Source organism: Amia ocellicauda, chromosome 13 (genome assembly GCF_036373705.1).
Source record: "Amia ocellicauda isolate fAmiCal2 chromosome 13, fAmiCal2.hap1, whole genome shotgun sequence".
NCBI lineage: Eukaryota > Metazoa > Chordata > Actinopteri > Amiiformes > Amiidae > Amia > Amia ocellicauda.
This window is the reverse complement of record NC_089862.1, coordinates 23,505,586-23,521,456: the sequence shown is the minus strand read 5'-3', so window position 1 is coordinate 23,521,456 and position 15,871 is coordinate 23,505,586. Positions and strand designations below refer to the sequence as shown.

The window sequence follows — 15,871 nt, the reverse complement described above, 5'->3', positions numbered from 1 at the left end:
CGAGTCTGTCTGGGATTACATGAAGAGAGAGAAACAACTGAGGCTGCCTAAATCCACAGAAGAACTGTGGTTAGTTCTCCAAGATGTTTGGATTATAATAAGAATAACAAGAATGTAAAGGGTGGTCACTCCAAATATGGATTTGATGTAGATGTTTCTTCTGTTCACTCACTTTGCATTTAGTTAACTGATAAATATAATCTATTAACATGTCTATTTTTGAAAGCATTCTTATTTTAAAGCATTTTTCACACCTGCCTAAAACTTTTGCACAGTACTGTGTATGTGACACACATATACAGCTCTGGAAAAAATTGAGACCACTGCAAAATTATCAATTTCTCTGCTTTTACTATTTATAGGTATGTGTTTGGGTAAAATTAACTGAATGGAATGGCTGCCATACACGTAGAGATGCTGATTTAAAAAAAATGCAGTGGTCTCTTGATTTTTTCCACAGCTGTGTGTGTGTGCGTGTGCGTGTGTATATATATATATATATATATATATATATATATATATATATATATATATACACTCACCTAAAGGATTATTAGGAACACCATACTAATACTGTGTTTGACCCCCTTTCGCCTTCAGAACTGCCTTAATTCTACGTGGCATTGATTCAACAAGGTGCTGAAAGCATTCTTTAGAAATGTTGGCCCATATTGATAGGATAGCATCTTGCAGTTGATGGAGATTTGTGGGATGCACATCCAGGGCACGAAGCTCCCGTTCCACCACATCCCAAAGATGCTCTATTGGGTTGAGATCTGGTGACTGTGGGGGCCAGTTTAGTACAGTGAACTCATTGTCATGTTCAAGAAACCAATTTGAAATGATTCGACCTTTGTGACATGGTGCATTATCCTGCTGGAAGTAGCCATCAGAGGATGGGTACATGGTGGTCATAAAGGGATGGACATGGTCAGAAACAATGCTCAGGTAGACCGTGGCATTTAAACGATGCCCAGTTGGCACTAAGGGGCCTAAAGTGTGCCAAGAAAACATCCCCCACACCATTACACCACCACCACCAGCCTGCACAGTGGTAACAAGGCATGATGGATCCATGTTCTCATTCTGTTTACGCCAAATTCTGACTCTACCATCAACAGAAATCGAGACTCATCAGACCAGGCAACATTTTTCCAGTCTTCAACTGTCCAATTTTGGTGAGCTTGTGCAAATTGTAGCCTCTTTTTCCTATTTGTAGTGGAGATGAGTGGTACCCGGTGGGGTCTTCTGCTGTTGTAGCCCATCCGCCTCAAGGTTGTACGTGTTGTGGCTTCACAAATGCTTTGCTGCATACCTCGGTTGTAACGAGTGGTTATTTCAGTCAAAGTTGGTCTTCTATTAGCTTGAATCAGTCGGCCCATTCTCCTCTGACCTCTAGCATCAACAAGGCATTTTCGCCCACAGGACTGCCGCATACTGGATGTTTTTCCCTTTTCACACCATTCTTTGTAAACCCTAGAAATGGTTGTGCGTGAAAATCCCAGTAACTGAGCAGATTGTGAAATACTCAGACCGGCCCGTCTGGCACCAACAACCATGCCACGCTCAAAATTGCTTAAATCACCTTTCTTTCCTATTCAGACATTCAGTTTGGAGTTCAGGAGATTGTCTTGACCAGGACCACACCCCTAAATGCATTGAAGCAACTGCCATGTGATTGGTTGGTTAGATAATTGCATTAATGAGAAATTGAAGAGGTGTTCCTAATAATCCTTTAGGTGAGTGTATATATACATACACACACACTCACCTAAAGGATTATTAGGAACACCTGTTCAATTTCTCATTAATGCAATTATCTAACCAACCAATCACATGGCAGTTGCTTCAATGCATTTAGGGGTGTGGTCCTGGTCAAGACAATCTCCTGAACTCCAAACTGAATGTCTGAATGGGAAAGAAAGGTGATTTAAGCAATTTTGAGCGTGGCATGGTTGTTGGTGCCAGACGGGCCGGTCTGAGTATTTCACAATCTGCTCAGTTACTGGGATTTTCACGCACAACCATTTCTAGGGTTTACAAAGAATGGTGTGAAAAGGGAAAAACATCCAGTATGTGGCAGTCCTGTGAGCGAAAATACCTTGTTGATGCTAGAGGTCAGAGTAGAATGGGCCGACTGATTCAAGCTGATAGAAGAGCAACTTTGACTGAAATAACCACTCGTTACAACCGAGGTATGCAGCAAAGCATTTGTGAAGCCACAACACGTACAACCTTGAGGCGGATGGGCTACAACAGCAGAAGACCCCACCGGGTACCACTCACCTCCACTACAAATAGGAAAAAGAGGCTACAATTTGCACAAGCTCACCAAAATTGGACAGTTGAAGACTGGAAAAATGTTGCCTGGTCTGATGAGTCTCGATTTCTGTTGAGACATTCAGATGGTAGAGTCAGAATTTGGCGTAAACAGAATGAGAACATGGATCCATCATGCCTTGTTACCACTGTGCAGGCTGGTGGTGGTGGTGTAATGGTGTGGGGGATGTTTTCTTGGCACACTTTAGGCCCCTTAGTGCCAATTGGGCATCGTTTAAATGCCACGGCCTACCTGAGCATTGTTTCTGACCATGTCCATCCCTTTATGACCACCATGTACCCATCCTCTGATGGCTACTTCCAGCAGGATAATGCACCATGTCACAAAGGTGGAATCATTTCAAATTGGTTTCTTGAACATGACAATGAGTTCACTGTACTAAACTGGCCCCCACAGTCACCAGATCTCAACCCAATAGAGCATCTTTGGGATGTGGTGGAACGGGAGCTTTGTGCCCTGGATGTGCATCCCACAAATCTCCATCAACTGCAAGATGCTATCCTATCAATATGGGCCAACATTTCTAAAGAATGCTTTCAGCACCTTGTTGAATCAATGCCACGTAGAATTAAGGCAGTTCTGAAGGCGAAAGGGGGTCAAACACAGTATTAGTATGGTGTTCCTAATAATCCTTTAGGTGAGTGTATATATATAATATATAATTTTTTTGGTTTGTTTGTTTGTTTTCTTGTTGTCCAATGAAAAAAAAAAAAAGTCAATTTCTGTTAAATCTGAAGATCTTTTTTTTTTTCCCAACCTAATGCAGTGTTATGAACTTGGAGTGGATAGGTCTGTGTGCAGTCCCATCGATTGCTGCTTTCTACTATTGACTATTTTGTGTGTGATGTATGCAACTTTTGCCCAATGCTTAATACACAATTTACAACCTCATGTAGTTTTTGAACTAAGTTGGATTCCCACTTTTGGTTTGGAGGAACTGAAGTGTATGGGCTGACAGATATGTGGGGTGTTGCACTATACATAAATAAACAAGACTTACTGGATTAACAGCTGTGGTTTAAAATGTTATTTCAAGATTATCTTATTCACCCTCCTTACTAACAGGGCTTTGCTGGTGTGAAAAAGTTAAACCTCATGATTAACACAGTTAGCCTAATATTCATGAAAGCTAGTTTGCTCTATGAAATTGAAGATTAAATGAAGTTTGGTTTTAAACTCAAAGTTTTCTGATCATTTTAAAATATATTGGAACTCGAACAGCCAATGGTTTATAAATGCATTTGCCAGCATTGTGGTCATCCAGTGAAATATGTAAATGACTGGTACATTTCAGTGTCCAATCTGTCTACTTTGCCTATCCTGTCTTTCTGTTTAACTGGCATCCCAAGGGAAAAGCCCCTAATAAATATATTTCAATTAATGCAAATGCAAAGTTTTTTATGTTGTGTTGGTATGCCAATTCATATAGACTACATACATTTTATAACACCAACAAATCCACAGTTTATTGTATAATTCTTTGGTATTCCTCCAACTAGGAAGCAGACGCACTCAAAGGCAAGGATACATGTAAGGAAGTAAAGATTTAATATTTACAGTACTCACGATGTAAAAGAAACCAGACAAAAACCCATCAAACAAAATCCTAACTCTTCATGAGACGATCTTAATGTTGAACAGGTCCCTATCCACACATGCACTGATAAATGAGACGAACACATCATACACAATCCAAATCGCAAATCCATTAGCCAAGTCCAAACCCATCAATTAAAGTTAATTTGCCGGTATTTCTCCTTGTTTGGTGTTCTCTCTCTCTCTCTCTCTCTCTCTCTCTCTTCTTCAGTTGATTCACAAATCATTGAGGCACAATATAAAACACGTTGCTCCAGTGTTGTTACCAGAGAAACTAATATTACATTTCAATGAGAATATTTAAGTTTTGGATTTTTGTCAGCCTTCTTCTAGAGCACAAAATAACCACTGATGATATTTATGACCTCCCTCCACCATATTCTCCAGCGCTTAAGGGAAGGTGCTGTAACTTAAACGTACCCGACTGACACTGTGTAGGTAATGCATTTTAAGCTTAATCTGGTTTAAAACCATGCTGCAACTTTTGGGGACTGCTTCTCTCAATGTAGTCACACCTGTATTACATTTTGTTCAGAATGCAAAACAATCAAACCCCTCAAAAAATAATACATTAGTCGCATCTTGAATTGATAACGCACAAAGCAGCACACCGAGTTTATTTAATTTTGGCATTGATATTCATATGATGATAATGAGTGGGGCCATAGGTATTCGCTGCAGTGTGATACTCGTATTGTGGGTCTAATTGCACCACTAAGTGTGACAGATTGGATTCTGATAACATTAAGCTAGCCTGATTAACATTTTTATGTAGCTTCTAGGAAATCTTGGAGCTAATTAATGGCAGCTCTCCATATGGTTTGAAGGTCACCCCAGGATTTAGAGTTAATAATTAAAGCAGAAACACAGTGTATTGGGTAAAAAGGTCACTGAATTCCTAATTATTATTGACTCTGTTTAATAGTAGATGGGAAAGCAGGGTTACTGGTGGATCAAAGTGGGTTTCAGAAATTCTGCCATGACTGCCAATAATAATTGATTTTTGGATAGGGGAGGCTAGTTCAGTTCATGAATGCAGATTGAGTGACAGTTTAATCTAGTTCTTCACACTGTCCTCGATCTCCCTGATGGCCTTATTAATGCATCTGTCTGACAGGGAATCGATTCTGATGGGAGGCGTTTCTGCCCTGATGGTAAAGTTCTGGGTACAGTATAGAAGGGTGCAGATGAAGCACTATTTAATGCTGATATTAATCTGAAATGTATATTTCCACCGTTTTGGCCAACACTCTCACTTCCAGGAGGCTTCCACCAGTTCATTTAGTCCACATGTTGAGCTAGCCATAACTTGAAGGGTGCCCTACTTGTTCTGTCAGTTACTTACTATGTCGGAGAGTGTGCTCTGCTGGTGTAGCTTTGCTTGTGCACTGGATCTGGAGAAATTTCCAAATTGTTTAGCAGAACATGTTCTTAAAAAGGGAAAGTATATAAATTTTTCTCAAGACTCATTTATTTCAAAGGTTACGTTTTTTCTGTTAAACATATCTGAGGACCAAAAACAATGATGTATAATACCTAGGGGTGATTTCTTTAGATGACATCATGTGCTTGTTTAGGGATAATTTCCAATGCCCTGACATGTGGATGGACATATATGTTGTGCTGCAGTGCTTAAGTAATTTATAAATATTGGTATGAATAAATTACTAGCTGCTGGAACATGCATGACAGCCGATTTAAAAAAAACTTTGCTTTTGGTTTTAAACTGAAATTGACTAATTGTATACTACCATTTTTCATTTGGGGAAATGGATTCATAGTGTGAATTATTTTTTAATAAGCTGATGCATACCGAATTTGTGTCCACCATATTTCAGGAAATTATCGAAGGGGGGTCAGTATTGACCTGGATCTAGAGGTGCAGAGTTTGAAAAGAAAAGAAGCAAACCAGGAAGTGAGTTTGACTCACTTAAATTGATGAGCTTTGTGAAAAGAGAATGACATGGGGTCAGAAGCACTGCAATTGATTCCTGAAGCCACCCAGGCCCAGGTGATTTATAACCAGTCCAGTGGGAAAGGGGAGTTGGAGGGCACTGTAGCATGTGAAGATCTCCATTGATCTGTTAAACATTGAAAGCTCCACAATTCTGACCGTTTCAAACCAGCCTGTTGATTAACCGGGAGTGGACAGGAAGTTATTACAGTAGCCTCTTGTAGAGATGATGTGGCTAATTGGCATGTGCTTTGAAATGTTCTGGAAAACCATAGTTCCAGCTTTGAATTGAAATGGCTTCTTTCCATGACTTTTGACTGCAGACTGGTGCAGTATACGTTTGCCTGGGATAGTTTTGTGACCTGTTAGAATGTTGTTCCTCTAGTTTCTTGTTAATTATAGGTTAACATTTTCTATCTCTGATTTGTTTTCCTACTCACTTTACATTTTTAATGTTAGCATTTGGTACTTTCCCCAACCTATTATTTTGTTCTATGATAAGCAAAGGGAAAATAGTGCTATGTGACATGTTTCCAACAAGATATAAAATTATTGAAAAAAACACTTTAAGTGTGGATAAAATTGCTTCCTATCTAGAAAAACAAACAATCTTCAGAAGAAAAATATTTGTATTATACAAATATTCTTGATGGTTCTTCTAAAGATTTGCAATGAGAAGTTGCTGCCAGTATCTGTAAGTGAAGCAGACATCGACTTCCTGCATTGTAGAAAAAGTAAAGATATTGTCTCTTGTGTCTGTTTGCCAGGAAAGATAACAGTAGGTGTGAAAAGCTCAGTTTGTGACCATGTGCTGTTTGCTTGCTGTGAATGTCCTTGGTAGGCTAATAAGCTCCTCAAAACTGAAATACTAGCATGCACACTAACCCAAACCAAATACTACTGTATGGGCAAATCCATGAAACTTTCTTTGAGGGAACCCTTCCTGTGCTAACTGACCTGAGAATAATGTGGCTGGATACTTTTCTCTGTGATGTACACTTCTGGCTGGAGTAACAATAAGTGGTAGCTCAGCACATGCGCTTAGTGTTAGGGTAGTAGATTCCCCAATCCTTTCATTTTCAGGCTACTTAGTCACTGCGGCTGTTCAGAAGTTTTAATGGTGTTTTTGAATAAATACAAGGGTCAAATGGCCTCTCTGCTTTGTAACTTTGTACAGTGTTATATTCTTGGTTGTGTGCTTCATTTGCACAGCAGGCTCATGTCCTCATTCTAATGGAACCAAGAGTGAATCCTGCCACATACTTACCAGTTTGGTGTTGGTAATATATTGTTTAAAACCTGTCTGAAAGTCAAGTGATTCTTTTTTTTTTTCGGCACCCTTTATACAGTTCCATAAACCTGGCGTATTTAAATTCCTGAAATAGCTGTGAATGGAGTCTGTTTGAACAGTGCTAATACACATAAGTACCAAGCGGATACTCGGCTGATGTGAACTGCGAATAAAGATATTCTCAGTGAATTTAGGTTTCATGTCTGGGCAGAACTCCAGCTCCCTGCGAGAAGTTAACGCTTGACTACCATAATTAAGGTGAAAACATTTTTCTTCTACCGTCGAGAGTTTAAAACCAAGGCAAGGATCCAGAAAAGCTCAGGGTTTGCTCGAGACTTTTTAAAGGATTATTGAAACAAAGCTTTTTTCTTGGCCTTTCTTAGGTTAACTGTTTTTTTGTTTTTGTTTGTTTGTTTCCTTTCAAAAACAAATGTAATATTTGTGTATGTCAGATTAGCTTTCTTTTTATTTTACAGCTAGGAAACATTTGAACTGAAAAATCTTAACTGTCATGCTAAGCACTGTGTATTAAAACTTTCTTGCCAACAGCTATTAACTGTTTTCTCAGTCTGATCTTAGAAAACATAATTACTGGCCAGAGAGTAGGTAAAGTTTCAATAACATTGAGACTCTTTTTTTTTTTTTTTTTTTAATGGCTGAGAATATAAAGCACTTGACAGATACTTTTTAGAAAGATTTTTTTGGTGAATCTCTTGTTTTCCATTTTACTTGTAAATGAGCACTAAAGCAGGATGTTGAAGCTGTTGTATGAATAGGGGTATAAATTGACATGAATGACTGGAGATCAATGTGTACAACACTCAGTAGAGTATTGCTCATCGTGTTTGTCTTCATTAGCTCCTGAAGGCTGCAGTGGAGAAGCTTGTTGAACATGTAGAAACCATACGCCTGGAAGACGCATGCAGTCCTTGCCTCTCTGGTTCATTACTGCTACAGCAGGAGAGGGTACTGTATGCCCAGCTCACTGAAGAGGCAGCTAATATACAGGTAAGTGGATGTTTGCCTCAACTTCTGTTGGTTTGATGCATTTCTCATAAATCTCATAACTGTACTGTATGAATAAAACCAGGGAATAATGACTTTCCATTTTCATCCTGTGTTCCAGGCCTTTTCAGAACGTGTGTTAAATATCTTCTCGATGGACTGCAAAAAGATGGCAGTGGAAATATTTGAACAGACCATGCCTGTGGGGAAACATTGGCGAGTAAACTGCAAAACAGGTAAAGCCATTTGATGTCAAGAGGGTGCGTGTTACAAAACAGCTTTTATCTGATCTTTAAAAAAAAGATGTTTTTCTGGTAGTAACTCAGTGAACACTATGCATATTTAATGTCAGTGTTTTTTGTTGGAAACTTTTGAATACACAGAACATGTAATAATAATCTAAAGCATAAAAAACTGATGGATAACAATCAGTGATTTGATCAATTCCCCACATTGCACTTGCATTGATAAGCCCTAACCCAATGCAGAAACGTTTTCTGCCTTTTAAAGATAACAATAGTCAACTTCCTAATCAAAGTATGAAGTTCTTTTCAGTTGCAGCTGAAAAGTTTGATTAACGTCTTGTGTGGGTATCTGCACTTTTATACCAGATATCAACAGTTTAATCTACTGTTAAAAAAGTAAAAATGTATTTTGCCGAGAGACTGTGAATCGTATTTACTAGGGATAATGAATCTCTTCTCTACACTTTTAGAAAACCATTTGTCCTGCATATCTGTCACAAGTGTTTGGTTTAGCACAACAATGCCGTAAAACGGCTTTATGAACAACCACTGTTCCTTTCATCACAGTATATTTTAGTTTTATAGCTGCCTCTTCATTATTGGCAGAACTGTAATTACTGGGTGCTTTAAAAATTCCCAATTAACTGGTTGGTACTTTGTGGGATGTTCTAAGCAAAGATGTTATTTAACCCATTATGTAAGTATGTACGGATGGTCTCTTGTGCAAGCACATGTTCAAGACAAATAGGACAAACTAATGCTAAAGCCATCTTGACAATCGCTCCATTAATGAATACTCAAGTTTATTTTCAGGGGAACTCTTTCAGTTTATTAATAACATAAAGAAACTGACTGTAGATTGTCATTTATTCACTATCTGACAAAAATGTTAGCAGACGTTTTAAAGATCTCTTATCTGAATTACAAAAAAGTGTGCAATGACTTCTGAGCAGTAGTTATAAATGCAGTGATTAGCGATTTGTTTTATCCATGCTGTGCTTCAATTGGTCTGAAGGTCTGGATCTTAAATGAAATGGACATTCTACACTTACATTAGAAAAAAATGCAATTTACAATAGGCCTTATTTGTTCATTATAGTAAATATTGTTTTTTCATGTTGGATATACACTCACCTAAAGGATTATTAGGAACACCTGTTCAATTTCTCATTAATGCAATTATCTAACCAACCAATCACATGGCAGTTGCTTCAATGCATTTAGGGGTGTGGTCCTGGTCAAGACAATCTCCTGAACTCCAAACTGAATGTCTGAATGGGAAAGAAAGGTGATTTAAGCCATTTTGAGCGTGGCATGGTTGTTGGTGCCAGACGGGCCGGTCTGAGTATTTCACAATCTGCTCAGTTACTGGGATTTTCACGCACAACCATTTCTAGGGTTTACAAAGAATGGTGTGAAAAGGGAAAAACATCCAGTATGCGGCAGTCCTGTGAGCGAAAATGCCTTGTTGATGCTAGAGGTCAGAGGAGAATGGGCCGACTGATTCAAGCTGATAGAAGAGCAACTTTGACTGAAATAAGCACTCGTTACAACCGAGGTATGCAGCAAAGCATTTGTGAAGCCACAACACGTACAACCTTGAGGCGGATGGGCTACAACAGCAGAAGACCCCACCGGGTACCACTCATCTCCACTACAAATAGGAAAAAGAGGCTACAATTTGCACAAGCTCACCAAAATTGGACAGTTGAAGACTGGAAAAATGTTGCCTGGTCTGATGAGTCTCGATTTCTGTTGAGACCTTCAGATGGTAGAGTCAGAATTTGGCGTAAACAGAATGAGAACATGGATCCATCATGCCTTGTTACCACTGTGCAGGCTGGTGGTGGTGGTGTAATGGTGTGGGGGATGTTTTCTTGGCACACTTTAGGCCCCTTAGTGCCAATTGGGCATCGTTTAAATGCCACGGCCTACCTGAGCATTGTTTCTGACCATGTCCATCCCTTTATGACCACCATGTACCCATCCTCTGATGGCTACTTCCAGCAGGATAATGCACCATGTCACAAAGGTGGAATCATTTCAAATTGGTTTCTTGAACATGACAATGAGTTCACTGTACTAAACTGGCCCCCACAGTCACCAGATCTCAACCCAATAGAGCATCTTTGGGATGTGGTGGAACGGGAGCTTCGTGCCCTGGATGTGCATCCCACAAATCTCCATCAACTGCAAGATGCTATCCTATCAATATGGGCCAACATTTCTAAAGAATGCTTTCAGCACCTTGTTGAATCAATGCCACGTAGAATTAAGGCAGTTCTGAAGGCGAAAGGGGGTCAAACACAGTATTAGTATGGTGTTCCTAATAATCCTTTAGGTGAGTGTAGTAGAGCCCAGCATTACTTTCTGTGGCCTTTCTATTGTCATTTTCATCCAGGGTTTGCTTTGGTTTTGTGTTGTGCCTAAAAAGATCTTGATCTCTTACTGTTTTTCTAGTTTTTTTTTTAAATAATGTAATACAGCATATAGAGTAAGCAGCGTCAGTGTTCAGTCTTTCTGCTCTGCATGTGTGGAATAGACCGTGTGTTCGTGCCCTTTGTAGAGCTGCCCAGCAGTCCCAGTGACTATGCTGCCTCGGCTGCTCACAGCGTGATTGGTCAGGTGCTGGATGGCGTGAAGCCCTTGCCTGACGACGCCAGGATTCCTGCTCTGACCGAGGCCACGACTGCATTCATGGAGGCCTGGATGGAGCACATCTTGAAACAAAAAATCAAATTCAGGTCTGTTTTTCTTGAGACTGAAAATATTTACGCTAGGAACAAATCTCCAGTCCTCCTTATTATTTTTTATGACATGCCAGCTGTAAACCGGATTGTATTTAATATATATGAGCTATAGTAAATTCCAAATGTAAAGAATTGAGCAGTTCTTGATTTATTCAGAAGAACATAAGAAACGCACTGGGAGTGAGGCCCATCGTGCCCCTGTCAATAATAGCCTAAGTCTGTTTGCTCACGATGTATTGTCTTTTTTACAGTTGGTAATGTTTATTCTAGTCCTGTTGAACTTCCCTTCATAACTATACATTATGTGAGTCGGTCTCGCATTTTAGCGCAGACTCCTCCAGCCATAATGGAGCTGTGATGTGAACGTAATTCCCTCTCGGCTCGGCTGCCAGCAGAATTGTTAAAGCTGCAACTTGAGCCGAATCCCAGCTCCGTAGCCCTCCTCTCACCTGGCCCACATACCAAGCACCTCTTTTTAACACGAAGTAGATGTTTTCTCAAAACAAAGCTGAGTTGCACCCTAAGATCCCACACATGTACGCCATCTGATGTTACCTGATTTTTCATAGGAGGATAGACAAACATAAGACACAGTCATTACCCTGAATTGCAATTAGCGTTCTCCCTGTGTTTCTGTTCTCCCACAGTATTCAGGGTGCCTTACAGCTGAAGCAGGATTTCGACATGATCAGGGAACTGATCCAGTCGGAGGAGTACAGTTTATCTGAGGAGCTCAGGCAGCGGCTGCTCTGTCTGGGGGTTTTCCATCAGGTGGACAATGCCATCATCTGCCTCCTGCAGCAGCCGGCCAGCAAGGCGTACGTGCCCTCGCGCACCTGGGAGCCCTTCAGGAGATGCTGTAAGGGCCTGATTGTTACCATGAGAGAAACTGCCCACTGTCAGAGGTTGGGGATTTTCTGGGTGGGGGTTACAGTGACCATGACTCGAGCGTTAAACATTGATTCATGTTTGATTCATACCTCCAAAACTTAAATCGATTTGATCTGAACTTTTAGGGAAGAAGTTGGAGAAAGAGGGGAGATACTAATCTTCAACTTTTAACCTTAAGTGGATAAACTAAGTTAGGTAAAAGAATGCCTGATTTTAAACCAAAATATTTTTTTCATAACCATGGCTTTACAGCAAATAAGATATGTCTATTTTATTTAAAGTTTGTAAACCCAGTGCAGTTATGACATGTCTCTTTATATATAATCTACTTGTGAAATAGTTTTTTTTAATTTATTTTCCCACTCAAACTATTGAAGTAATGTTGTTGAAAGATAAGTCAATAAAAGCTGGATTGTATTGTGAATAGACCAGGCTTGGCAGAGGGGGGTGAAACACACAAATCCTCTTTCTAAAGCTACTCTGATGTCATTAAATTTGTTGGTCCTAAAATACTCCATATTCAAGGAGTTTCCTTCCTTTCCTTACAGGGCAGGAGTGATGGTTTCTAGTTATTAAATCACAGAAACCTAGGAAATATTGCTGTTCTCTACTGAGACACGTCTCTGTAAAATTATGCAAAATAAAAGTGTTTACACAGGAGTCCCATGTGGGTTATCCCCTTTCCTTCTACAGCTCTTTTTGTCTTTGCAGGCTCGAATACCAGCCGGACAGGGCATTTCAGCACAGGCAGCTTGAATAGCCTGGAAAGCATGGACATCCAGGCGGCCAGGAACAATGCCATCATACAGGCGGAAAACTCCCTGGCTCCTGATCTGCTTGGAAAGATCAAAGGGAGCGGAGTCCCGGAATCATATCTGGCAGGAAAGCAGCAGGAGTGGCTGGCCCTGCGCATACATAATGGCACCAGATGGAAAATACCTGGCTTACTGTGCATGAAAAAATCCGAACATTGACTGTGAATAACGTTTACTCAGTGACATGGCAGGATCTGCAAACGCTAGGGGAATCCAGGCGAAAAGAACAGGCGAGCGGATCTGAAAATGTAGCTGGCGAATCTGCCAGACAGCTACTGATAATAAAGCAAAAAACAATATTGGTAAATAATTCCCCCTGTGTTTAGTCTAAGGCAAGCATTTCAGCATCCATGTATTGCAGTTAGAGTCTCTCATTGGTATCAAAAATGTTGTTCCAGTAAAAGAAATGCAGCACTCGATCTGTTTTTATTTCAATGAAACGTATCTTTAAAATGAATCCAGTCACAAAATGCCAGAAGACTTTTAAGATGGATTTAAATTTGCAGAATGGATTCAAGTTAACCCAAACTCAAAGTGTATTTTTTAAAGGCTTTGTAGAAGAATAAAATGTTTGTGAGGGGAGGAAACTATTGTATTTAAAAATTTAAATTCAAAAATACTTAAATATTTTTTTATAATGTGTGTAGTAGTCTACTGGCCATTTACACTGGTTATTTTGGGCTAATCCTAGTATTGGAGCTTTGGTGAATCTATGCATTAACTTCACATATACTTTAATATATATATATATATATATATATATATATATATATATATACTCACCTAAAGGATTATTAGGAACACCTGTTCAATTTCTCATTAATGCAATTATCTAACCAACCAATCACATGGCAGTTGCTTCAATGCATTTAGGGGTGTGGTCCTGGTCAAGACAATCTTCTGAACTCCAAACTGAATGTCTGAATGGGAAAGAAAGGTGATTTAAGCAATTTTGAGCGTGGCATGGTTGTTGGTGCCAGACGGGCCGGTCTGAGTATTTCACAATCTGCTCAGTTACTGGGATTTTCACGCACAACCATTTCTAGGGTTTACAAAGAATGGTGTGAAAAAGGAAAAACATCCAGTATGCGGCAGTCCTGTGGGCGAAAATGCCTTGTTGATGCTTGAGGTCAGAGGAGAATGGGCCGACTGATTCAAGCTGATAGAAGAGCAACTTTGACTGAAATAACCACTCGTTACAACCGAGGTATGCAGCAAAGCATTTGTGAAGCCACAACACGTACAACCTTGAGGCGGATGGGCTACAACAGCAGAAGACCCCACCGGGTACCACTCATCTCCACTACAAATAGGAAAAAGAGGCTACAATTTGCACAAGCTCACCAAAATTGGACAGTTGAAGACTGGAAAAATGTTGCCTGGTCTGATGAGTCTCGATTTCTGTTGAGACCTTCAGATGGTAGAGTCAGAATTTGGCGTAAACAGAATGAGAACATGGATCCATCATGCCTTGTTACCACTGTGCAGGCTGGTGGTGGTGGTGTAATGGTGTGGGGGATGTTTTCTTGGCACACTTTAGGCCCCTTAGTGCCAATTGGGCATAGTTTAAATGCCACGGCCTACCTGAGCATTGTTTCTGACCATGTCCATCCCTTTATGACCACCATGTACCCAACCTCTGATGGCTACTTCCAGCAGGATAATGCACCATGTCACAAAGGTCGAATCATTTCAAATTGGTTTCCTGAACATGACAATGAGTTCACTGTACTAAACTGGCCCCCACAGTCACCAGATCTCAACCCAATAGAGCATCTTTGGGATGTGGTGGAACGGGAGCTTTGTGCCCTGGATGTGCATCCCACAAATCTCCATCAACTGCAAGATGCTATCCTATCAATATGGGCCAACATTTCTAAAGAATGCTTTCAGCACCTTGTTGAATCAATGCCACGTAGAATTAAGGCAGTTCTGAAGGCGAAAGGGGGTCAAACACAGTATTAGTATGGTGTTCCTAATAATCCTTTAGGTGAGTGTATAATATAACTTGCACATACCTTTAATGGTCAAACCATTTGTTTATTTGAACCAGGGAATGTACTTTTGCAAACAGTTTTATATAGTTTTACTTTTTTACTGAACCAGTTATTGAATGACTTCAATGCTATCTTCATTTAGATTGTTTACCAAAAAATATAAGCGACACCTGTCACGGGTTTTGAAAACAACAAATCACCCAGTTGCTGAATTTAATCCCATTTTGCATTCTAGTGTCAACCATTTCAGTCAGCTTTGCGTTCATTTATTTCTTATGTTGGTGCTCATTTTCATTGAAACCTTATTTATCTAAATATACAAAATAGTTTTAACTTGTAATTACATTTAAATTAAACTATGCTATCTTTTCAAGAGAATAGACTATTTCTACATGTTATCAGTTTGGGTGACGAAAGTGTAAGTTATTGATAACCCCCTGCAATGTTACACCTTGAATACTCCATAGAGTAACATATATATGTAAATGGTAATTGAGGACCTTTTGAACTTTCCTACAGGGTAGTCAAAAAAAAAAAAAAAAAAAAAAAAAAACCCTAATAGAATAGAATCCTGTGTATACTTTTTACTGTTTTTTTTTTTTTTTTTTTTTTTTTTTTTTTAATAATTGTTGTTTTTTTGTTTTTGTTTTTATACCAGTGTAGTAATAAAGATGATTTGATTTTATACAAGTTTGTCATGTCAGTGCTCTTCAGCAAAGGTGGTTGTTAAATACACTCTAAATATCCTGAACTGTCAAAAACATTTAGTAGCAAACTCCAGTCTCTCTTGTGCCACAAAAACATGGACGTATGTAGACCTGTTAGACATGTGATTGTTTTGTTCACTATTTTTTGCACATGTTGTTTTCTGTGTGTTTTCAGTCATTATGCAACCATTTGCCAAGTGAAACTGCGATGATACCCTTTTAAAGACGAGCTTCCATTGGCCTATTTTGTGACGGCTGTGAAAACTTGTACAGCTTTTA

At 39.5% G+C, this 15,871-nt stretch overlaps 1 protein-coding gene across 1 annotated transcript in view; it reads left to right on the top strand.

Moving 5' to 3' along the window:
* Positions 1–13,307, top strand: part of ccdc142 (coiled-coil domain containing 142) — a 38,237-nt gene extending 24,930 nt beyond the window's left edge. The window contains exons 9-13 of the mRNA XM_066720210.1: positions 8,041–8,190; positions 8,309–8,423; positions 10,999–11,176; positions 11,830–12,041; positions 12,785–13,307. Of these exons, the coding sequence (XP_066576307.1) occupies positions 8,041–8,190; positions 8,309–8,423; positions 10,999–11,176; positions 11,830–12,041; positions 12,785–13,047 (918 nt within the window). The 3' untranslated portion in view covers positions 13,048–13,307. The remainder of the gene's footprint in view (positions 1–8,040; positions 8,191–8,308; positions 8,424–10,998; positions 11,177–11,829; positions 12,042–12,784) is intronic.
* The last annotated feature ends 2,564 nt before the right edge of the window (positions 13,308–15,871 follow it).